General features: G+C 38.9%; 1 protein-coding gene across 9 annotated transcripts in view; it reads left to right on the top strand.

Annotated features, from left to right (window-relative positions):
• Window positions 1-23,759, top strand: part of RIC3 (RIC3 acetylcholine receptor chaperone) — an 81,337-nt gene that overhangs the window by 42,200 nt on the left and 15,378 nt on the right. For 4 of the 9 annotated variants that reach the window (XM_074401054.1, XM_074401056.1, XM_074401057.1 and 1 more), the window contains 2 exons: window positions 1,740-1,888; window positions 20,964-23,302. In XM_074401054.1, coding sequence (XP_074257155.1) covers window positions 1,740-1,888; window positions 20,964-21,403 — 589 coding nt within the window. In that variant the 3' untranslated portion in view covers window positions 21,404-23,302. Of the gene's footprint in view, window positions 1-1,739; window positions 1,889-20,963; window positions 23,303-23,759 lie in introns of those variants that run through there. The other 5 variants (XR_012518083.1, XR_012518082.1, XR_012518084.1 and 2 more) reach the window with 4 other exon arrangements.

The following is a 23,759-nucleotide window of genomic DNA, read 5'->3' as shown; positions in this document are numbered from 1 at the left end:
TGCGTCAGCCTCCCAAGTAGCTGGGATTACAGGCATGTGCCACCACACCTGGCTAATTTTGTATTTTTAGTAGAGATGAAGTTTCTTCATGTTGGTCAGACTGGTCTCAAACTCCCGACCTCAGGTAATCCACCTGCCTCTGTCTCCAAAGTGCTGGGATTACAGGCCTAAACCACTGTGTCTGGCCTATCCATCTTCTTTTAGGATAAGGGCTTCTGATTTCCCATGACTTAGGAAACAGAATTAAGACTCATTCATTGAAGATCAGAAAGGCCTGTGTACAGTCTGGAAAAGTAACATGTGCCACTTAAAGAGACAAGCGTTTGTGATAGGGAGTTAAGCTCTTCTAGTCTGCTCCAGAAGCTTCACACAAAGTGGGTTGTTTTAACAGTAAGAATTAGGGGTTATGTGGGGCACATGAGTAGTTGTGGAGAGTCAGGACTCCTGTACTGATGGGAAGAATAGAGCTATCAGAGGCCCTACTTAATTTTAGCTGAATGTGGAACAGACAGGCATCTTTAGTAGTTCACAGCTTTGAAGCTACTTAGTATCGAAGAAGTAGAGCTCATGGTGTTTTTGTTTTTTGCTTTCACTGAGGTCTGTGGTAATGTTGGCTTTTCATATCCTCAGTTACTATCTTCATGTTGAAAGGAGAACTACTCTTTTTTTTCTCTCTGTTAGTCATTAAAGCTAAAGTTATTTAGGCTGAGCATAAAAAGGAGTGCAGGCTCAGAACTGGCTGTTAGAAAAATACATGACCGTCTCCACAAGGCTATACAGAGTGCATCATTTTTCTTTTGTAAGTGTTGTATTAACTTGTGTTTGGGTTTTAAGAGGGGAATAAGTGGCTTCCATTAAATCCTGCTGCTAGATAAAACTGTTCTCAAAGCAGATAGTTCTCAGTCTTCTAAGCAGGACCGTGTTTGCCTAGCAGTGAGATGCAGTGCTTTCCTCTCAAAGAAAGTAATCATACTATTGTCCTTGAGTCTCATGTTATTTTTGCACATATTTGCCAGAGCCACACAGCTATGTTGGGATTCAAACCAGGTTTTCCAAAATGTGAAACTTGAGCACAGTGCTTCAAGAATTGCACAGAATGCGATCAGAAGTCTGGATGGTTTTAGTTATAGTGCTTCCATTAACTGGCAGTATGAATATATAAACAATATTTCTCCTCTGTGGACCCCAGTTTCTCTAGTCTAGATGATTGAATTTTCAAAATTACTCACCTCTGAAATTTTCGGACATATCCTTATACCTGCACAGGTAAATTTAACCTGGTGATTCTAGTAGCATAAATTTTCCCTGGTTGAGGCTAATGGCCCAGAACATTTTCCTTTGATGACCTTGCTTCAGAGAAAAGTGGCTTGTAGTAAATGGAGTAATGTGAGTAACAGTGAAATTGTTAGGTGATTAGAGAATCAGGACATTGAGATATACTGAAAAAACACTGAACTGAAAGCTGAGACATCTGGGGTCTGGTCCTAGTATTGACATTAACTAATTTCGGGACCTTGGGCAATCACTTAATCTATTCTGGGCTTTAGTTTTCCCATTTATAAAATCAAAGCATTGAACTAACATCTCTGGTTCCCAGCTATGCAGTTTGAGGATCAATTCCTAGAATACTTACTTGCTGCAATTGCGCTTTCTGTTCTAGTATCCAGACAGACCATAGTGATGTTTATGTCCATTGCCTAGGAGTATATACTACTAAATGGTTGTCTGATATTTCTAAGCAGAGCACAGACTGTGACTTCTGACCAAGAGAAACAGTTGCTGCATCAGCTCCGAGAAATCACCAGGGTCATGAAAGAAGGAAAATTCATTGACAGATTTTCTCCAGAGAAAGAAGCCGAGGAGGCCCCTTACATGGAGGACTGGGAAGGTAAACAGTGTCTTCTCATTTCTTTCTTAGCTATCAGCCCAGAAAAGAGATCTTACAGATTTTTTAAAAATCAGCTTCATTAGATACAGGTGATGGGGAGGAAGGCAGCAAATCACACTGCTGTGTGTGTACCTGTGCAACAATCTTGCATGTTCTTCACATGTACCCCAAAACCTAAAATGCAATAAAAAAAATTAGCTTCATTATTGAGGCATAATATGTAAACAGTAATATTCACCAATTTTGAATGTACAGTTACATGAGTTTTAACAAATAGAGTTTGTGTAATCACACCATAATTTTGATAAAGAACATTTACGTCACGCAGAAAACTCCCCACTCTTTGCAGCTATGCCTTCTCCTGCCCCTGGTGACAACTGAAGTGCTTTCTGTGCCTTTAGTTTTGCCTTTTCTATGTAAGTGGATCATACTGCATACGCTCATTGGCTTCTTTGATTTAGCATAATACTTTTGACATTCATGTTTGTTATTGAATGTATCTGTACTTTTTTTCTTTCTGAGTAGTAGTCAGTTATATGCTTGTACCATAATTTGTTTGTTCATTCACCAGTTGAGGAACATTTGTGTTGTTCCTAGCTTTGCACTCTTATGACTCAGGCAGCTATGAACTTTTGCATATGAGTCTTTGTTTGAACATATATTTGTATTCTTTTGGGTCTATACCTAGGAGTGACATTTCTGGGTTTAAGGTAATTGTATATTTAATTTTTTTTTTTTTTTTTTTTGCCGCAGTCTCACTTTGTCACCCAGGCTGGAGTGCAGCAGCACAATCTCAGCTCACTGCAACCTCTGCCTCCTGGGTTCCAGGGATTCTTCTGCCTCAGCCTCCCATGTAGCTGTGATTACAGGTGCCTGCCACTACACCCAGCTAATTTTTGTATTTTTAATAGTGATGGGGTTTTACCATGTTGGCCAGGCTGGTCTCAAACTCCTGACCTCAAGTGATCCACCTGCCTTGGCCTCCCAAAGTGCTGGGATTACAGGTGTGAGCTACCATGGTGGCCACGTGTTTAACTTTACTAGAAACTGTCAACCTACTTTCCTAAGCTCTAATTTTTCTCTTCACACCAGCAGTGTATGGCAATTGAAGTTACTCCACATCCTTGTTAACACTTGGTATTGTCAGTCTTTTTAATTTTAGCCATTCTAGTGAGTATAAAATGACATCTTAATTGTGACTTTACCTTTCTCCAATGACTAATGATGAACATTTTTTCATGTGCTTATTTGCCATCGGCATATCTTTGAAGTGTCTGTTCAGATCATTTGCCAATTTTTTTTTAAATTTTTTATTTTTAATATAGACGGGGTTTCACCATGTTGACCAGGATGGTCTCCATCTCTTGACCTCGTGATCCACCCGCCTCAGCCTCTCAAAGTGCTGGGATTACAGGCGTAAGCCACCGCGCCCGGCCCTCATTTGCCAATTTTTAAATTGGGTTGATTAGGTTCTTGTTGGGTTACAAGAGTTCTTTATATATTCTGGTTACAAGTTCTTTATCAGTTATGCATTTTGCAAATGTTTTTTCCTAGTCTGTAGCTTGCTTTCTTAACAGCATCTTTCAAAGAGCAGAAGTTTTAAATTTTGATGAAGTTCAATTTATTATTTTTTAGTTCAAATTACTATGATTTACATTGTTTATGTTCTGTTTAAGAAATCTTTGGCTAACCCAAGGTTTGCCTAACTCCTGTGTTTTCTAGAAATTTTATGGTTCTAGCCTTTACATTTAGGCCTGTGATCTAATTTGAGTTAACCTTTGTAGATACTATCAGGACTGAGGTTTATTTTTTTCCATATTAAATACCCAATTGTTCAGCTTCTTTTGTTACATTTAATTAGCTTGGCATGTGCTTGAAAACCAGTTGACCATGCATGTGCTTGTCTGTTCTGGGCTGTTCTGTTCCATTGATCTGTATGTCTCTACTTGTGCTAATATCATACGATCTTTTTATTACTGTGTCTTTATAGTAAGTCATGATTTTGGGTAGTTCAAGTTGTTCAGATTTTTTTCTCCAAAATTATTTTGGCTATTCTATGTCCTTCTCATTTTCATATAAATTTACAATCAGTGTGTCAGTTTTTATAAAGAAGCCTGATGGGATTTTAATTGGCACTGCTTTGAATCTTTGCATCAGTTTGGAAGAATTGATACCATAACAATATTGAATCTTCTAATTCATGAATGTGTTATATCTCACCGTTTATTTAGCTCTTTTAGAAGTCTCTCAACAGTGTGTTATAGTTTCTAGTGTATAGGTCTTACATATGTGAGGGCTATTGGTCTGTGATTTTCTTTTTCTGTAATGTCTTTTGTTGTGATTTCAGGGTAATCCTGACCTTATATAATGCATTAGGATGTGTTTCTTCTTCTGTTTTCTGGAAAAGTTTCTGTAGAGTTGCTGTTATTTATTCCATAAAAGTTATGTGAAATTCTCCAAAGATACTATCTTGGTCTGGATCCCTCCCTCCTTCCCTCCCTTCCTTCCTCCCTTCCTCTCTTCCTCCCTTCCTCCCTTTTTCTTTTTTTTCTTTTTTCTTTTTTTTTGACAGCGTCTTGCTCTGTTGCCCGGGCTAGAGTACAGCGGCACATGATCATGGCTTACTGTAGCCTTGATCTCCTGGGCTCAAGCAACCCTGCCACCTCAGCCTCCTTAGTAGCTGAGCCTACAAGTATGTACCATGTCTGCCTAATTTTTAAATTTTTTATTTTTTTTTAATTTTAAAAAATTAGCCAGGCATGGTGGTACATGTCTGTAGGCCCAGCTACTCACGCCTGGTCTTGAATTGTTCTTAAGCAGTCTTCTCATCTTGGCCTCCCAAATGCTGGGATTATTGACATAAGCCACTGTACCCACTTGGCCTGGAGTTTTCTTTGTGGGAAGACATCTATGAATTCAATGTGTTTTATGGATATAGTGCCATTCAGGTCATTCACTTCTTAAATGAACTTCGATAGTTTGTTCCTTTCAAGGAATTTACATAGTTCATATTGTCAACTTTATTATTAGTATAAAGTTGTTCATTATATAGTCTAATTATCCATTTAATGTATGTAAGATCTGTAGGAGTGTACTCTCTTCTATTCTTGATACTGGTAATTTGTTTCTTTTCCTGATCAAGCTGGCCAGAGGTTTATCAACCTTGTTGATCTTTTCAAAGAACTATATTTTGGTTTCTTTTGTTGTTGTTGTTTCTTATTTCATTGACTTGTGTTTCTTTCTTTCTTGCACTTTTGGTTTAATTTGCCTTTTTCTTGTTTTTCAAGGTAAAAACTTAGATCCATGATCTACTTTTTTGACCATTATTTTATTAATGATCTTTGTCTTTGTGTCTCTCACTTATCTCCTTCTGGCTGTCCGTTGCATATATGTTTGATATTGCCCCACAGGTCATGTAGGGTCTGTTCAATTTTTTTCAGGTTTTTTTTTCTTACCATGCTTAGTTTTGAGTATTTTTTTTTTTGCCATGTCTTTATGTTTATTGATATCTTCTATAGCATCTGACCCACTATTAATCTTATTCAGTGTTTTTTAATTTCAAATATTATCATCTCTAGAAGTTTCTTTTAGGTCTTTTTTATATCTCACATTTATTCACATTTTACTCTCTTAAACATATGAGGCATATCTGTAGTAGCTTTCTTGACCATTTTAATTGCTAATTTCATCATCCATGCCATTTCTGGGAATGTTTCTGTTGACTAATTTTTTTGCTGGTAATGGGTCCTAATTTCCCTTTTTTTTTTTTTTTTTTTTTTTGGCATACCTGGTAAGTTTTGATTGGATGATGGATATTACAAATTTTACATTGCTAGGTGCTGGATTTCATTTTAGTACTTTAAATAATGTTGGATTTCATTAGGTAAGCAGTTAGGTTAGCAGAAATTAGTTGAATCCTTTAAGGCTTTAACATTTTTTAGGTTGGGTCCAGAACAGCCTTTTTTAGTTACATGCTTATACCATAATTTGTTTGTCCATTCACCAGTTGAGGAACATTTGGGCTGTTCCTAGCTTTGTACTCTTATGACTCAAGCAGCTGTGAACTTTTGCATATAAATGTTTGTGAATATTTATAGTAGCTTAATTTTAATAGTCAAGAACTAGAAACAACCTGAATGTCTTTTAGTAGGTGAATAAACTATGGTACATATATACTCTGGTATACACTCAGCAATAAAAAATAAATGAACTGTATATACAACAACCTGGATGAATGTCCAGAGAATTATGCTGAGTCAGAAAAACCTGATTCCCAAAGGTTACATACTATATGATACCATTTATAATTGACATGGCAATATTATAGAAATAGAGAACTGATTAGTTGTTGCTAGGAGTCAAGAGGGGAAAAGGGGTAGGAAAGAGTAAGTGTGCCATGAAAGGGCCACATAAAGGATCCTTGTGGTGATGGAAAATGTTGTGTATACTGACTATATTAATATTAATATTAATATCCTGGTTGTATACTGTAATACAGTTTTGCTAGATGTTACCTTTGGGAGAAACTGGATAACGAGTCTGTGGGATTTCTGTATTACGATAAGTATTATTTTTTAAAGGGATAAGGTCTTAACCATGTTGCCCAGGCTGGGGCTCAAGTGATCCTCCCACTTCAGCCTCTGAGTAGCTGGGACTCCAGGTGCATGCCACTGTGCCTGGGTTGTATTATTTCTTACAACTGCCTGTGAATCTATAATTATCTCAAAATAACAAGGTTAATTTTTTTTTAAAGCAACACAAGAAATTCTAAGGGAAAAGATTGTGTAGCTTGAATACACAAAATTTTTACCTTCTGCAGATCAGAGAATATCCCACAGTTTGAAAGACAAGAATAAACTGGAAAAATATTTGTAACAAATATGATTGAAAAAAGTTATCTTTTTTTTTTTTGAGACAGTCAGTCTTTGTTGCCCAAGTTGGAGTGCAGTAGCTTGATATCTGCTCACTGCAAGCTCCACCTCCCAGGTTCAAGTGATTCTCATGCCTCAGACTCCCAAATAGCTGGGACTACTGTTGCCCACCACCGTGCCCAGCTAATTTTTTATTTTTAGTAGAGAGGGAGTTTTGCTCTGTTGGCCAGGCTGGTCACAAACTTCTGGCCGCAAGTGATCTGCCCACCTCAGCCTCCCAAAGTTCTGGGATTACAGACGTGAGCCACTGTGCCTGGCTGATATCTTTAATATACTAAAAAGTTCTTCCGGGCGCGGTGGCTCAAGCCTGTAATCCCAGCACTTTGGGAGGCTGAGTGGGGTGGATCACGATGTCAAGAGATCGAGACCATCCTGGTCAACATGGTGAAACTCCAGCTCTACTAAAAATACAAACAAATTAGCTGGGCATGGTGGTGCATGCCTGTAATACCCAGCTACTCAGGAGGCTGAGGCAGGAGAATTGCCTGAACCCAGGAGGCAGAGGTTGTGGTGAGCCGAGATCGCATCATTGCACTCCAGCCTGGGTAACAAGAGCGAAACTCTGTCTCAAAAAACAAACAAACAAACAAACAAAGTTCTAGAAGTAATTTAGAAAACACTGATATTTTTATTTATTTATTTATTTTTATTTTTTTTTTTGAGACAGAGTTTCGCTCTTGTTACCCAGGCTGGAGTGCAATGGCGCGATCTCGGCTCACCGCAACCTCCGCCTCCTGGGTTCAGGCAATTCTCCTGCCTCAGCCTCCCGAGTAGCTGGGATTACAGGCACGTGCCACCATGCCCAGCTAATTTTTTGTATTTTTAGTAGAGACGGGGTTTCACTATGTTGACCGGGATGGTCTCGATCTCTCGACCTCATGATCCACCCGCCTCGGCCTCCCAAAGTGCTGGGATTACAGGCTTGAGCCACCGCGCCCGGCCAACACTGATATTTTTATAGATAAGCAGTTCACAAAAGAAAAAAAATGCAATCAGCTGTGAAACATGTAAAAAATATTTTAATCTCACTAGTAATTAATGAAATGAAATTCAGTTTTTCCTCCAAATTGCAATTTTCATTACATAACCATGTTCCCAAATAGGTAAATTGTTATTATGTTTATTATCTACCTATCTTTTAGGTTTTGTTGAAATTATATGGAATTTTAGCTACAAATGATACTATTTTTTAAAGATATTAATCTTTTCTGTTTTAAGTTTTAGTTCTTAACAACATTAAATTCTTAGGCCACATTATCAATACTTATTTCATATTGATAATTCTTATAGATTTCATTGTTTACCACTGTCTCATCATCTTTCTTGAATTTAAATTTTGACTGATTTTGTATTTGTCAAGAATATCTTCATATTTTTTCCCATATAGTGTTGTGTACTGAGTACTTGGATATCTGTACATATTTTTTACCTGTTTGCAAACAGATTGTTTGGCTGGGTATAAAATTGTTGATTATGCCATTTTCCCTAAAAAGTTTGAAAATAATTGCTTCATTCTCTACTGTAATTTGATGTTGAAAATGAGAAATCTTATCCTGGTCTGCTGCTTTTTCTCAATAGGTTACCTGTTTTTAGTTAGCTAGCTTGTTTTTTTTTTGTTGTTTGTTTGTTTTGTTTTTTTGTCTAGCCATTTGTTTTATTTTCTTTTTATACTTAAAAATCTGAATTTGGTCCCAGTGCTTTGGGAGGCCGAGGCAGGCGGATCACAAGGTCAAGAGATCGAGACCATCCTGACCAGCATGGTGAAACCCCATCTCTACTAAAAATACAAAAAAATTAGCTGGGCGTGGTGGTGTGCGCCTGTAGTCCCAGCTACTCGGGAGGCTGAGGCAGGAGAATTGCTTGAACCCAGGAGGCGGAGGTTGCAGTGAGCCGAGGTCACGCCACTGCACTCCAGCCTGACGCCTGGTGATGGAGTGAGACTCTGTCTTAAAAAAAAAAAAAAAAAAAAAAGGCCGGGTGCAGTGGCTCACACCTATAATCCCAGCACTTTGGGAGGCCGAGGCGGGTGGATCACGAGGTCAAGAGATCGAGACCATCCTGGTCAACATGGTGAAACCCCATCTCTACTAAAAATACAAAAATTAGCTGGGCACGGTGGTAAGTGCCTGTAGTCCCAGCTACTTGGGAGGCTGAGGCAGGAGAATTGCTTGAGCCCAGGAGGCGGAGGTTGTGGTGAGCCGAGATCACGCAATTGCACTCCAGCCTGGGTAAAAAGAGCGAAACTCCGTCTCAAAAAAAAAAAATCTGAATTTGGTCGGATAATCTGCACATGTCTGAGTGTATGTGAATGTGTGGATTTTTCATAGTATTTTTGCCAAGCATTTAGTGAGTTCTTCCCATCTGAAGACTCAAGGCTTTCTTCAGCTAAAGGATATATTATTTTATAATCTCTTTGATTATTGCTCCCATTTACCCTATTTTGTTCTGTCATTCTAGAATTCCAGTAATTCTGAGATTGGATATTGTTGATCAGTTTGCCATGCTGCTTAAATTTCCATTTCTTTATCATTCTATCTTTGTGCTGGGAGAATTCCTCAACTTAGACTTTTAATATACTAATTTGGTTTTCAACCCTGTCTATTTCAATCTGCTATTTTCTTTCTTTCTCTTTTATTTTTATTTTTTGAGATGGAGTCCCACTCTGTCTTCCAGGCTGGAATACAATGGCATGATCTCACCTCAGTTCAACCTCTGCCACCTGGGTTCAAGCGATTCTCGTACCTCAGCTTCCTAAGTAGCTGGGACTACAGGCACCCACCACCACTCCTGGCTAACTTTTTTTTATTTTTAGTAGAGTTGGGGTTTCACCATGTTGATGAGGCTGGTCTTGAACTCTTGACCTCAGGTTATCCGCCTGCCTTGCCCTCCCAAAGTGTTAGGATTACAGGTGTAAGCCACTGCCCCTGGCCCAATCTGCTATTTTCTTGCTGAGCATTAATTTTTTTTAACTATTATGGCTTTCTATTCAATAGCTCATTATTATTTCTTGTTTGCTCCTTTTTAAAATTGAAGACTGGCTAGTTTTTATCAATGCAGTACCTTCTTGAATATTATTGGGAATATGAATCATAAATTGGTTGATGTTAACTACTATTTCCTGCATTAACTATTTTATTAGAGACTATTGGTATAGTTTTGGTTGCTTTTGTTTCCTTGTTTTGAACTGCTGGTTTCCTCATAGGAGCAGTGAATTTTTGTTGCTTGCTTATATTTTTAATGATGTTCTTTAGTAACCAGTAATGTTGGCTTACATAGGCTACCTTAGCAGTTTTATGAGTTATTATTTTGTTTTCCTCAGTGGGCCTCCTCCTCTTTTAAAAAGAAAATTATTTATTTTAATTAATACATAAAATTATATATATTTATGGTATACATCATGGTGTTTTGATATATGTATACACTGTGAAATGGTTAAATCAAGCTATTTAACGTATGCATTACCTCACATACTTAAGTTTTTTTTGTGATGAGAACACTTAAAATGTACTCTGTTAGCAATTTTCAAATATACAACATACTGTTATTAACTGTAGTCTGCATGATATATAATAGATCTCTTGAACTTACTCATTCCTCTTATCCAACTAAAATTTTATGTCCTTTGACTAGCATCTCCCCAGTCCCCCAGCTTCTGATAACCACCATTTTTATTTTCTTTATGATCTGGACTTTTTTACACTCCACATATGAGTGAAATTACTCTGTATCTGTCTTTCTGTGCCTGTCTTATATCACTTAACATAATGTCCTCCAAGTTCATCCATGTTGTCATAAATAACAGGATTTCCTTTTTGAAAGCTGAGTAGGCCAGGTGTGGTGGCTCACACATGTAATCCCAACACTTAGAGGGGCCAAGGCAGGTGGATCACTTGAGCCCAGGAGTTTAAGACCAGCCTGGGCAACACAGTGAAACCTTGTCTCCACAAAAAATACAAAAATTAGCTAGGCATGATGGCATGTGCCTAGTCGCAGCTACTTGGGAGGCTGAGGTGAACCCAAGAAGTAGAGATTGCAGTGAGCTGAGATTGCACCACTGCACTCCAGCCTGGGTAATAGCATGAGACCCCATCTCAAAAAAAAAAAAAAAAAAAAAAAGCTCAGTAGTATTCTGTTGTGTATATGTGTCACATTTTCTTTATTCATTCATTCATGGATGTTCACATTGATGCTGTAGCTTGGCTATTGTGAATAATTCTGCAGTGGACATGGGAGTACAGATTTTTTTTTGATGTACTGATTTCTTACCTTTTGAATATATATCCAGTAGTGGGATTGCTGGATAATATAATATTTCTGTTTTTAATTTGTTGGGGAACCACTATACTGTTTTCCATAATGACTGTACTAATTCACATTCCCAGCAATAGTATGTAAGTGTTCCCTTTTCTCTGCATCCTTGCTAACACTTATTATTGCCTTTTGTCTTTTTGTTAATAGCCATTCTAACAGATATGGTGATACTGTGGTTTAAATTTGCATTTCCTGGATGTTTAGTGATGTTGAGTACTTTTTCATATGCCTGTTGACTATTTTGATGTCTTCTCTTGAGAAATGTCTATTCCTATCTTTTGCCCATTTTTAAATTAGATTTTCTTTTGCTACGGAGTTGAGTTCCTTATATATTTTGGGTATTAACCCATTATCAAATGTTTGTTTTACAAGTATTTTCTCCCATTACATAGATTGTCTGTTTACTCTGTTGTTTCCTTTGTTGTACAGAAGCATTTTGCGGTAATCCCATTTATCTGTTTTCATTTTTGGTGTCATATCCAAAAATATCATTGTCCAAACCAACACCATGGAGCTTTTTCCCTAGGTTTTCTTCTAGTAGTTTTAGTTTCAGGTCTTATGTTTAAGTGTTCAGTGCATTTTGAGTTGATTTTTGTAGATATGAGGTATGAGAAGAGGGTCTAATTTCACTGTTTTGCATGTGGATATCCAGTTTCCTCAATACCATTTGTTGAAGAGATTGTCCTTTGACCTTTTTGTGTTTGTCCTCTGGTGTGTGTGTGTGTGTGTGTGTGTGTGTGTGTGTGTGTGTGTCATCTTTGTTGAAAATCAACTGACCATAAATGTATGGATTTATTTTTGGGCTTTCTATTCTGTTTCATCAGTCTGTGTGTCTGTTTTTATGCCAGTAACATACTATTTTGATTACTGTAGCTTTGTAGTAGATTTGGGAATTGGCTACTGTGATACTTCTGGCTTTGTTCTTTTCATTCCTGATTGCTTTGGCCATTTGGGGTCCCATATGAATTTTAGGATTGTTTCTTCTATTTCTGTGAAAACTGTCAAAATTTTGATAGGGATTGCATTGAATCTGTAGATTGCTTTGTATAGTATGGACATTTTAGCAATATCAGTCCTTCCAATCCATGAACAGGAAGGATATCTTTCCATTTTATTTGTGTCTTCTTCAATTTCTTTCATCAATGTTTCACCGTTTTCAGTTCAGTGTATAGATCTTTCACTTCCTTGGTTAACTTTATTTTGAAGTATTTTATATCTTTGGGGCAAGAAATAGGATTGTTTTCTTGATTTTATTTTTGAATCAGTCATCGTTAATGTATAAAAATGCTACTGAATTTTGTATGCTTATTTTGTATCCTGCAACTTTACTGAATTAGTTTTTTAGTTCTGTTTTTTTGGTGTAGTTTCTAAGGTTTTTAAAAATTGTATATTATGTAATACATAATTTTTTTATTTTTATTTCCTTTATTATATAGTATATAATAAAAATGGCCTTTTTTATTATTAATGTTTATTATATAATATGTCATTAGCAAATAGAGACAGTTTCACTTCTTCCTTTCCTGTTAGGATGACTTTTGTTCCTTTCTCCTGCCTAATTGATGGCTAGTACGTTAAGTTTTCTATTGAATAGGAGTGATGAGAGTGAGCACCTAGTCTTGTTCTTGATCTTAGAGGAAGTTTTCAGCTTTTCACTGTTGACTAGAATATTAGCTAAGAACTTGTTATATATGGCCTTTATTCTGTTGCAGTACATTCCTTTTATACGTAGTTGGTTGAAAGTTTTAATCATGAAAAGATGTTAAATTTTTTCAAATGCCTTTTTTTGCATCTGTTGAGATGATCGTATGGTTTTTGTCTTTCATTCTTTTAAAGTGGTGTATTACGTTTATTAAATTGCATATGGTGATCCATCCTTGTAACCCAGGGATAAATCCCATTTGATCATGGTGAATGATGCTTTTAATGCACTGTTGACTATGGTTTGCTAGTATCTTGTTGAGGATTTTTGCATCTATGTTCATTGAGGATATTAACCTGTAACTTTCTTTTTCTTTCATATCCTTGTCTGGCTTTGGTATCAGGGATGCTGGCCTTATAAAATGAGTTGGGAAGTTTTCCTTCCTCTCAGTTTTTTGAAAGAGTTTGAGAAGGATTGGTATTAGTTCTTTAAATGTTTGGTAGAATTTAGATGTGAAGCCTTGGGCTTTTCTTTACTGATTGAATCTTCTTGCTATTGATCTGCTCAGATTTCCTGTTTTTTCATGATTCAGTCTTGATAAGTTGTATATGTCTAAAAATTTGTCCATTTCTTCAGGGTTATCCAGTTTGTTGGCATATAATTATTCATAGTAATCTCATATTATGATCCTTTGTATTTCTGTGGTATCAGTTGTAATGTCTCCATTTTATTTTCACTTCTGATTATATTTATTTGAATCTTTTTTCATATTTCTTCATTTAGCTAAACTGGATTTTGTTTTTCTTTTCAAAAAACCAACTTAGTTTTACTGATATTTTCTATTGCTTTTCTAGTCTCTAATTTCTGCTTCGATCTTTATTTCCTTCCTTCTACTAATTTTGGCCTTAGTTTGTTCTTTTTTTCTGTCTCTTTGAAGTGTAACATTAGGTTATTTAGGATCTTCTTTTTTGATGTAGGTATTTATTTCCTTAAACTTCCCTCTTAGAACTGCTTTTGCTTCATTCTGTAAGTTTTGGTGTATTGTATGTTCATTTTCATTTGTCTCAACATATATTCTAATTTCCCTTTTAATTTTCTTTGACCTATTTATTGTTTAATAGAATATTGTTTAATTTCCACATATTTGTCAGTTTCCCAAAATTCCTCCTAGAATTGATTTCTTATTTTATGCCATTGTGGCTCAAAGATACTTGATATGATTTCAGTCTTTTAAAACTTGTTAAGACTTGTTTTATAGCTTAATGTATGATCTGTCCTGGAGAATGTTCTGTGTGTGCCTAAGAAGAAAGTGTATTCTGTTGCTGTCAGATGAAATAGTCTGTATATGTCTCTTAGGTCCCTTTGATCTAAAGTGCAGTTCCAGTCTAATGGTTTTCTTGTTTGTTTCATCTTATTTCTTTTAGATGATGTCTCTCTATGTCACCCAGGTTATAATGTAGTGGCATGGTCTTGGCTCACTGTAGCCTCAACCTCCTAGGCTCAAGCAGTGCTTCTCCCTCAGTCTTCTGAGTAGCTAGGACTAAAGGTACATGCCACCACACCCAGCTAATTAAAAATTTTTTTTTTGTTGTGTAGAAACAGGGTCTCTCTATGTTGTCCAAGCTGGTCTCAAAACTACTGGCCTCAGGCATTCCTCCTTTCTCATCCTCCCACAGTGTTAGGATTACACGTGTGAGCCACTGTGCCCAGCCCCAATATTTCTTTATTGCTATTAAGTTGGAGAAACTGTCCATTGTTTATAAGTAGGGTACTGAAGTCCCCTACTATGATTGTATTGTAGTCTGTCTCTCTCTTTTCAGATCTATTCATATTTGCTTTATATATTTAGGTGCTTTAATGTTAGGTACATATATGTTTATAATTGTCATGTCCTTTTGATAAATTGATCCTTCATCATTATAAAAGGACCTTTTTTGTCTCATTTTAAAGTGTTTGACATTTTAATATATATTTTACCTAAATATAGCTATCTTTTGTTTTCTTTTAGTTTTTATTGTCATACAGTATCTTTTTCCATCCTTTCACTTTCAATCTATGTATGTTCTTAAAAGTGAAATGAGTGTCTCTTAGGCAGCATGTAGTTGGGCCTCCTTTTTTTTTTTTTGAGACGGAGTTTCGCTCTTGTTACCCAGGCTGGAGTGCAATGGCGTGATCTCGGCTCACCGCAACCTCCACCTCCTGGGTTCAGGCAATTCTCCTGCCTCAGCCTTCTGAGTAGCTGGGATTACAGGCACGCGCCACCATGCCCAGCTAATTTTTTTTGTATTTTTAGTAGAGATGGGATTTCACCATGTTGACCAGGATGGTCTTGATCTCTTGACCTCGTGATCCACCTGCCTGGGCCTCCCAAAGTGCTGGGGTTACAGGCTTGAGCCACCGCGCCCGGCCAGTTGGGCCTTTTAAAGAAATTATTCAGCCACTCTGTCTTTTAATTGGATAATTTAATCCATTTACATTCAGGGTAATAATTATTGATAGGTAAGGACCCATTTATCATTTCATTAATTGATTCTGATTGTTTTATAGATCATTTGTTGTTTCTTCTCTCTTGCTGTCTTCTTTTTTTTAATTTGAGACAGGGTCTATCTCTTGTCATCCAGGCTGGAGTGCAGTGGTGCAATCATGGCTCATTGCATAATGTACTCACCTACCGGGTTCAAGCCATTCTACTACCTAAGCTTCCCAAGTTGCTGGGATTACAGGCATGTGTGACCACACCCAGATACTTTTTGTATTTTTAGTAGAGACGGGGTTTCACCATCAAGTGATTGGCCCACCTCATCCTCCCAAAGTGTCGCGATTATAGATTTGAGCTACCACACCAGCTACTTGCTGTCTTCTTTTATGAGTAGATGATTTTCTCTAGTGGTATAATTTGATTTCTTACTTTTTACCATTTGTATATCTACTATACATTTTTGCCCTTGGTTACTATGAGGCTTACATAAAACATCTTATGAAAGACTATTTTAAGCTGATAATGTAACTTTTGCCACATAAAATAATATGCTTTTACTCCACCTCCCTCCCCACATTTTATGTTTTTGATATCATAATTTACATTTTTTTAATATTGTATATCCCTTAAAATTATAGTAACTATTATTTGTAATAGTTTTGTATTTTAATCTTCATACTAAAGGTATGTGATTTACAAGCCATCATTATAGTATTAGAGTATTCTGAATTTGATTGTGTGCTCGTACTTACTTTTACCAGTGAGTTTTATATTTTCTTTTTTTTTTTTTTTGAGCCATTATTTCGCTCTTGTTGCCCAGGCTGGAGTGCAATGGCACCATCTCGGCTCACTGCAGCCTTTGTCTCCCAGGTTCAAGCAATTCTCCTGCCTCACCCTCCCACGTAGCTGGGATTACAGGCATGCACCCTCATGCCCAGATAATTTTGTATTTTTAGTAGAGGCAGGGTTTCACCATGTTGGTCAGGCTGGTCTTGAACTCCTGACCTCAGGTGATGCACCCACCTTGGCCTCCCAAAGTGCTGGGGCTAGAGGCATGAGCCACCGCACCCAGCCTATACTTTCATATATATTTGTGTTACCAAATAGTGTCTCTTGCTCTTTGCTTGAAGAACACCCTTGAGCATTTCTTATAAGACAGATCTTGTGGGGATAAACTCCTTTAGCTTTTGTTTATCTGGCAGAGTCTTTGTTTTTTCCTTGTTTCTGAAGGAGAGCTTTGCCACCTACAATATTCTTGGTTGACCTTTTTTTTTTTTTTTTTTTTTTTTTTGGTTTTCCATAAGCACTTTGAATGTATTATCCCACTCTCTTCTGGCATTTAAAGTTTCTGCTGATAAATCTGTTAGAACTCCCTTACATGTGATGTGCTTATTTTCTTTTGCTCTTTCCAGTATCCTCTCTGTCTTTGATTTTTGATAGTTTGATTATTATTTTGATGTAGTCTTTTTTGAGTTCAGTTTGTTTGGAGGTTTGACTTCCTATATCCAGATTATACCCGGATATTTATAACTTTCCCCAGATTTGTATAGTTTCCTGCTGTTATTTCTTTAAACTTTCTATCCTTTTGTCTCTCTCTCTCTCCTCCTTCTTGAACTTCAGTTCCCATAAATTCCATAAGCTGCCCCATAAACCCCATAAGCTTTATTTCTTTTCATTCTTTTCTCTCTTTTCTCACCCAATTGTATATTGTCAAATAATCTGTCTTCAAATTCACAGGTTCATTCTTCTGCTCAGTCAGTTCTGCTGTTCATACTTTCTGTTGCATTTTTCATTTCATTTCTTGTATTTTTCAGCTGTAGAATTTGTTTGATTTTTTAAATATAATTTCAATCTCTTGTAAATTTTTAAATTATTTATTGTTTTCCTTTAATTGTTTATCTGTATTTTCTTGAAGTTTACTGAGTTTCCTTAAACAGTTATCTTGAATTCTTTGTCAGGCAGTTCATGTGTCTTCATTTTTCTTTTCTTTTTCTTTTCTTTTCTTCTTTTTTTGAGACAGAGTTTCGCTCTTTTTGCCCTGGCTGGAGTGCAATGGCATGATCTTGGCTCAATGCAACCTCTGCCTCCTGGGTTCAAACAGTTCTCCTTCTTCAGCCTCTCAAGTAGCTGGGATTACAGGCACCTGTCACCACCACTGGCTAATTTTTTGTATTTTTAGTAGAGACAGGGTTTCACTATGTTGGCCAAGCTGGTTCTGAACTCCTGACCTCAGGTAATCCAGCTGCCCCAGCCTCTTAAAGTGTTAGGATTACAGGCGTGAGCCACCTTGCCTGGCTGTGTCTTCATTTCTTTAAGGTCTGCTCCTGGTGTTCTATTTTGTTCATTGGTGGCAACATGTTTCCCTGATTGTTCTTGATCTTCATGGCTATGCATTGGTGTCTGTGCATTTAAAGAAGCAAGGACTTATGCTGGTCAATGGTTTTTGCATACTGGCTTTGTCTGGAAAAGCCATTCACCAGTCAGGCTGTCCAGAGATTCTGGGTAGGCCATTTGGTGTGATCTGCAGATGGCCTTGCTGCTAGAGTCCTTAGGCAGGGTGGCCCGGCACTGAGTCTGTGGGTTGGTGTTGAAGCCCAGATCTGCTGGGATATACCTGTTGGATCCTCAGGCATAGACTTGGAGCTTTTATCTTGTGCAGAGAGGCTGTCCTGAAGCCTAGGTCCACAAGGGCTGACCTGGGGCTGGACTGGGCCTTGAGCCTGTATCTTCAGAGATTGGCCAGGTGCTAGAATTAACCTGGTGCCTGGGTCCACTGAGATGGGACTGGAGGCTAGGTCCATAAGGGCCAGCCTGGGTCCTAGGGCCACAGGCCCCAGCCTAGAACCTAGGTCCATAGAGACAGTCCTGGGGTTCTGAGGGCCAGCCCAATGCTGGGGTTTACCGGGCTGGCCTAGACCCAGGGTTCTGCTGGACTGTAGAAATGCAGGGGCCAGCCTTAAGCAGGTCATCATAGAGACTAGCCTGGCACTGGGCAGGCCTGGAGCCTGTGTCTGCAAGTGCCGGCCTAGTACTTGAATTTGGGGTGCCAATTTGGCGCTGGGGCTATGTGGGCAGACCTGGCTCTGGTTTTATCTGGAACCTGGGGTGGGACTGGATTCTGGGGCCATAGCTGCTGGCCTGATGCTGGGTGGGTCCAGAGTCTGTATCTGTAGGGGCCAGCATGGAGCCTGGGTCTGTGGGTGCAGACATTATAACTAGGGATGCAGAGCTGGCCTGAGGCCTGGTGTTGAGGTGGGCTGAGGGCCTGAGTCTGGGTGGCCTTTCCTCTTAAAGCAGATAGTCATGAAAATTCAAAGGTAAGCTTTGTTCTAGGTGTGGGAAGGCAGGGACATGCCATCAAATGGACTTCTTTAAAGCATTCAGTGGCTGGGAGCTGACTAGCAAGCAGCTTCTCCAGCCCCTATCCCTGACTATGGAGGCTGAGGGTCCTGGGTAGCCAAGCTCCACTTTACCTAGCATTCCATCCACAGTAAGTTAAGCCTTGGAAATAAAGATTGCATTGGCCAGGTTCTTAACACAGTACTGTGAGTGTGGTGAGGGTGTGATAAGATGGACAGTCTTTACATCACTGGTAGGATTGAAAATTTATACTACTTTTCTGGAAAGTAATTTGGCAGAGTATTAAAAAGGCTTTTTAAATGTCCATTCCTTTCGGTCTAGTTTTCATATTTATAGAAGTCTATCTTAAAGAATTAGGGAAGTGGACATAGATTTATATTCAGAGATCTTCTATACTACTTATAATAGGGGAAAATTGGAAAGAATCTAAATGCCTTAGAAAAGAGGAATAGTAAATCATGTCAGTTATGTAGGTATATGATGAGATATTTTGCAGCCAACTTTCAAATGCCTAATGACATCGAGAGATGCTCATCATACAAAGTTGAATGAAAAACATCAGGATGTAACCTTTTATACACAAATATGATCCTCCTTTTAAAAAAAGGGGAATAAGAAAATACATGTTGGCCGGGCACAGTGGCTCATGCCTGTAATCCCAACACTTTGGGAGACTGAGGTGGTGGATCACCTGAGATCAAGAGTTTGAGACCAGCCTCGCCAACATGGTGAAACCCTATCTTTACTAAAAATACAAAAATTAGCCGGGCATGGTGGCATGCACCTGTAATCCTAGCTGCTCGGGAGGCTGAGGCAGGAAAATTGCTTGAACCCAGAAGGCAAAGGTTGCAGTGAGCTGAGATTGCACCACAGCACTCCAGCCTGGGCGCCAGAGCAAGACTCCATCTCAAAAAAAGAAAAGAAAAGAAAAGAAAATACATGTTTATATATGGTAAAAAGGGCAGAAAAAAACATGTTATTATGAGTGATGGTATTCTAGGTGATTTGTGTTTTCTTTTTTTTTTTTTTTTGATACGGAGTTTCGCTATTGTTACCCAGGCTGGAGTGCAATGGTGCGATCTTGGCGCACTGCAACCTCCACCTCCTGGGTTCAGGCAATTCTCCTGCCTCAGCCTCCTGAGTAGCTGGGATTACAGGCACGCACGACCATGCCCAGCTAATTTTGTGTATTTTTAGTAGAGACGGGGTTTCACCATGTTGACCAGGATGGTCTTGATCTCTTGACCTCGTGATCCACCCGCCTCGGCCTCCCAAAGTGCTGGGATTACAGACTTGAGCCACCGTGCCCGGCTGTGTTTTCTTTTTTAAAAAAAGAATTTCATTTTTCAAATTTTCTGCAAGTGAGTCTATATTTTTATAGTCAGAAAAACCAGTAAATGTAGAAATGTCTCCACACACCCTACATTGCACCAAAAAAGACTGTTATTTGTCACAATTTGTAGGCAAAAAGTGGTTTATGTTAGGGTTGAATTTGCCAATTACCATAATGGACAAATGGGTTCTGAATCCTCGAGCTTTCTGCATTGTATCGTATTCACGGCTGCTGGTGCCAGTACTGACTGGTGTGTGAGCTCCAACATGGCCCATCTGCTGCTCAGGCTTGCTTGGCTGACACAGATTTATTTCATTTTGTTCCTTAATTTGGCAACATTTTCTCTTTTCTCATTATCCTAGCCGGGATTCAGTACCACTGTTACTCATTTTGTTTACCAGTATGTTGTTTTCTTTTGTTCCGTTTTGTGAAGACGAGAAAGCCAACAACAGGAATTCTGTCTTCTGAAAGTTCAGTGCTTGTCCTTCGGGATCTTGGGCATGTCTTGCTAAAGTGCTCTCTATTTCTGACACTTGCAAGCCATTTCAATTGTTTTGATAAATAGAAAGCTTCATGGTGTATTTTTTGAAGAGCTTAGCATTCCTTTCCTCTCCTCCCTTCCCCAAGGAAGATTTGGAAATGGTTCCAAATAGAAATTATAAACATTAGCCTGGAGCTGTGCTCTCTCCATCTGGTATTTGATGCTTTTTTTTTTTAAACTAAAGGCTCATGTTGTTTGTTTAATCTTCATCAGTACTGCAAAAACACGTGGTATGAGACTTAACTGTGCCCCAAGCACCCTACACATAAGAAGGGATTTTCAGCATTGGGATAGTCAGCCAGATTGCTAAGAATTTGCTCAAGTGAAACTTTAGAACTATTGGAATCGTCTTAAGAGATTTCTTGAATGGATTTGTTAGGATAGGATGGCTGCTGCCTGAGAATCCTCTTTGAACCTGACACTTCATTTTTTTTGAGGAGACATTCTTTTTAAGACTTTGTGCTACTTTTCTCTCTAGGTTACCCTGAAGAGACTTACCCAATTTATGACCTTTCAGACTGTATCAAGCGTAGGCAAAAAACAATCTTGGTGGATTACCCTGACCCAAAAGAGCTTTCTGCTGAAGAAATAGCTGAAAGAATCGGAGTGATAGAAGAGGAAGAATCAGACCATTTGGGTTGGGAAGGTCTGCCCACTGACCCCAGAGCCCATGAAGATAATTCTGTTACCTCGTGTGATCCAAAGCCAGAAACATGTTCCTGCTGTTTTCATGAAGATGAGGATCCTGCTGTCTTGGCAGAGAATGCTGGATTCAATGCAGATAGCTACCCTGAGCAAGAGGAAATCACCAAAGAAGAATGGCCCCAAGACTTTAGAGATGAAGGGCTGGGCATCAGCACCGATCAAGCATATACAGGCAGCATACTGAGGAGGCGTAACCCCCAGGGTTTAGAGTGAAAACAGCCAGTTTGAAGTATCCATTACTCAAGTCCCAAGGTGACCTTTCTCTCTTCAGATTTCCTTCTTGGCCCTGTGCCCTGTACTGTCTTCACTGTGTTCAAGTGTCATAGCTATCAGGCCACTATCATGGATATCATGTATCCTTCCTGGTGCTCACACACCTGTCACCTTGTAAAACATGGACATTAGTGTGAACACAGGACAGCTTCGCTGTTTCTCTTCCTGCCTTTCCCTATCAGAGAAATTGATCCATTAAGTAATTATGTTTGGTCTGTCGTAATTACAGATGGGACCACTCAGGGGCAAAGGTCTGACTCTTCCTGGTAGGTGTAACAGATAGCTTGCCTGTGATTGAACATCAGCTTACAGATGATGAGGACTTAAGGTTGCAAGAATGAAGATTTCAGACTCCAGGATGCCTTATCTTTGGCCCTTGAGCAGGTTAGTAGTCCCATGCGGAGAAGAGAACATTTTATTGGTGGGGCTGATGGGCCCAGAGCAGGGTAAAACTGCTGTCTGAGCTGAAGCCTCTTCCTTGCAGTGAGGGTCTTCCTGGGAGCATTGATGCTGCCTCAGACATCCTCTTTTCTTCAGAGTAGGAAAGACTCCCACTGATCTGAGAATGAACCCAGAGGCTTGTTTGGGGACTGTTTTACTCTGATATTACCTGAATCTCTAGCTTCCTTTACCCTTGTTCTGCATAACAGAACTGCCAAGCCCAGAAATACCTTTGCACTCCTGGTTTTCAGTGGACATAGAAAGTTTTAGAGACTTTAGACCAGGGGTCCCCAAACTTTTTACACAGGTGGCCAGTTCACCGTCCCTCAGACCGTTGGAGGGCCGCCACATACTGTGCTTCTCTCACTGACCACCAATGAAAGAGGTACCCCTTCCTGAAGTGCGGCGGGGGGCCGGATAAATGGCCTCAGGGGGCCGCATGTGGCCCGTGGGCCGTAGTTTGGGGATGCCTGCTTTAGACCCTGCCCTTGCAGAGTCAAGACTAGAGGCCACTGAAGCTTCAGGAAGCCCTGCCCAGGGATGGTTCTGCCATGAGAAGCTCAGAAGGCCAGGAAGCCAGCAATAGGGGAGAGAATCTGTGCACTCATGGGAAGTCCTTACCTAAAGCTGTTTCTGAATGTTGCACCCTTCGAAAAATTTGTTCTCAGAACCCATAAATTGAAACAGAAATGAGGACTGATCTTGTATACAAAATGCCAACTCAACAGGGAAGGAGTGTGTCTGTTGCAGAGAGCCGATATAGCACTGCCCAGGCTAAGAGACCATATGTTCCATATTCGGATATTTGGTTGAGTCTTTTGAGAGAGCTAGGGAAAGTAGCAACTAGATCAGGACTGGGAGGATTTTGACCAAACTAAAGGCCTTTTTCTCCTTACTGCATCTGATGTTTGTCTTCTTGAGACAAGCTAGCTAGCACTCATGATTTATAACATGAAGTATGTGTGAATTCAGTTTATGTGTAAGACCTGAGTTTGAAGAGAGCACATTCCTAAAGACATTCCCAGTCATGAAATGTAGAAGACTGAAAAATTTAGACATTATGTAAAGGTAGATATGACTTTTAGAGTTCCATTATGCTTGGCATGAATAAGATGCCAGGAAAATAGTTTAAAATCACACATATAAGCATACAGACTGCTGTCAGAAGGTATGGAATCATATTAAGATAACCTGTCAGCTACTACTAGGCATTTATTGTTAATTAGTTACAGAGAAAAGTCATTGAAGATTGAATTTATAGAAAGTATATTGCGTCTATCTCTGTGTAGAACATTTGATTCACGTTGTAAAGAATGCAGTTTAAAATGTACTGAATGCAATCTAGATGTATTGTACACTAAAGGTAAAAAATAACAGGTGCTCTTTACTGTTTCGATAGATTGTTTTCTGTATTATTTCTCTTCATTCACTATGAGGGGTTGATTTAAGAGGAGAGCCTTGGGTTCCTGGCTCAGATTTCTTTTTTGCCTTAGGATATGATTCCCTTACTAGAGACAAATACTTCTATTTTCTTCTAATTCCTTCATCCATTTAGCAGTCAGGGGCTCAGTGCTAGGTACTGGGAACAGAGGCTCAATTTCTACCCTCAAAAGACTGAATATATTGAGAGAGCCTGACAGATAAAATGAACTATAACCCTATAAGAGGGCTCAAGATTGTGAATTCTGCAGGCAGAGAAACGTGAGCCATGATTTGTCCCTATATCTTCTAGCTGTGGAATCTTGGGTCAGCCCCTTAACTGGTCTGAGCTTTGGCTTCTGGGTGGTAAAGGGAGGGATGGTCAAATGAACTCATCAGTGCATGTCAAACAGCACTGGTTTCTAGCTCATACATG

Source organism: Saimiri boliviensis, chromosome 6 (genome assembly GCF_048565385.1).
Source record: "Saimiri boliviensis isolate mSaiBol1 chromosome 6, mSaiBol1.pri, whole genome shotgun sequence".
In the NCBI taxonomy this organism is placed as follows: Eukaryota; Metazoa; Chordata; class Mammalia; order Primates; family Cebidae; genus Saimiri; species Saimiri boliviensis.
Note: the sequence above shows the minus strand (reverse complement) of the source record. Positions and strands in the feature narration are given on the sequence as shown.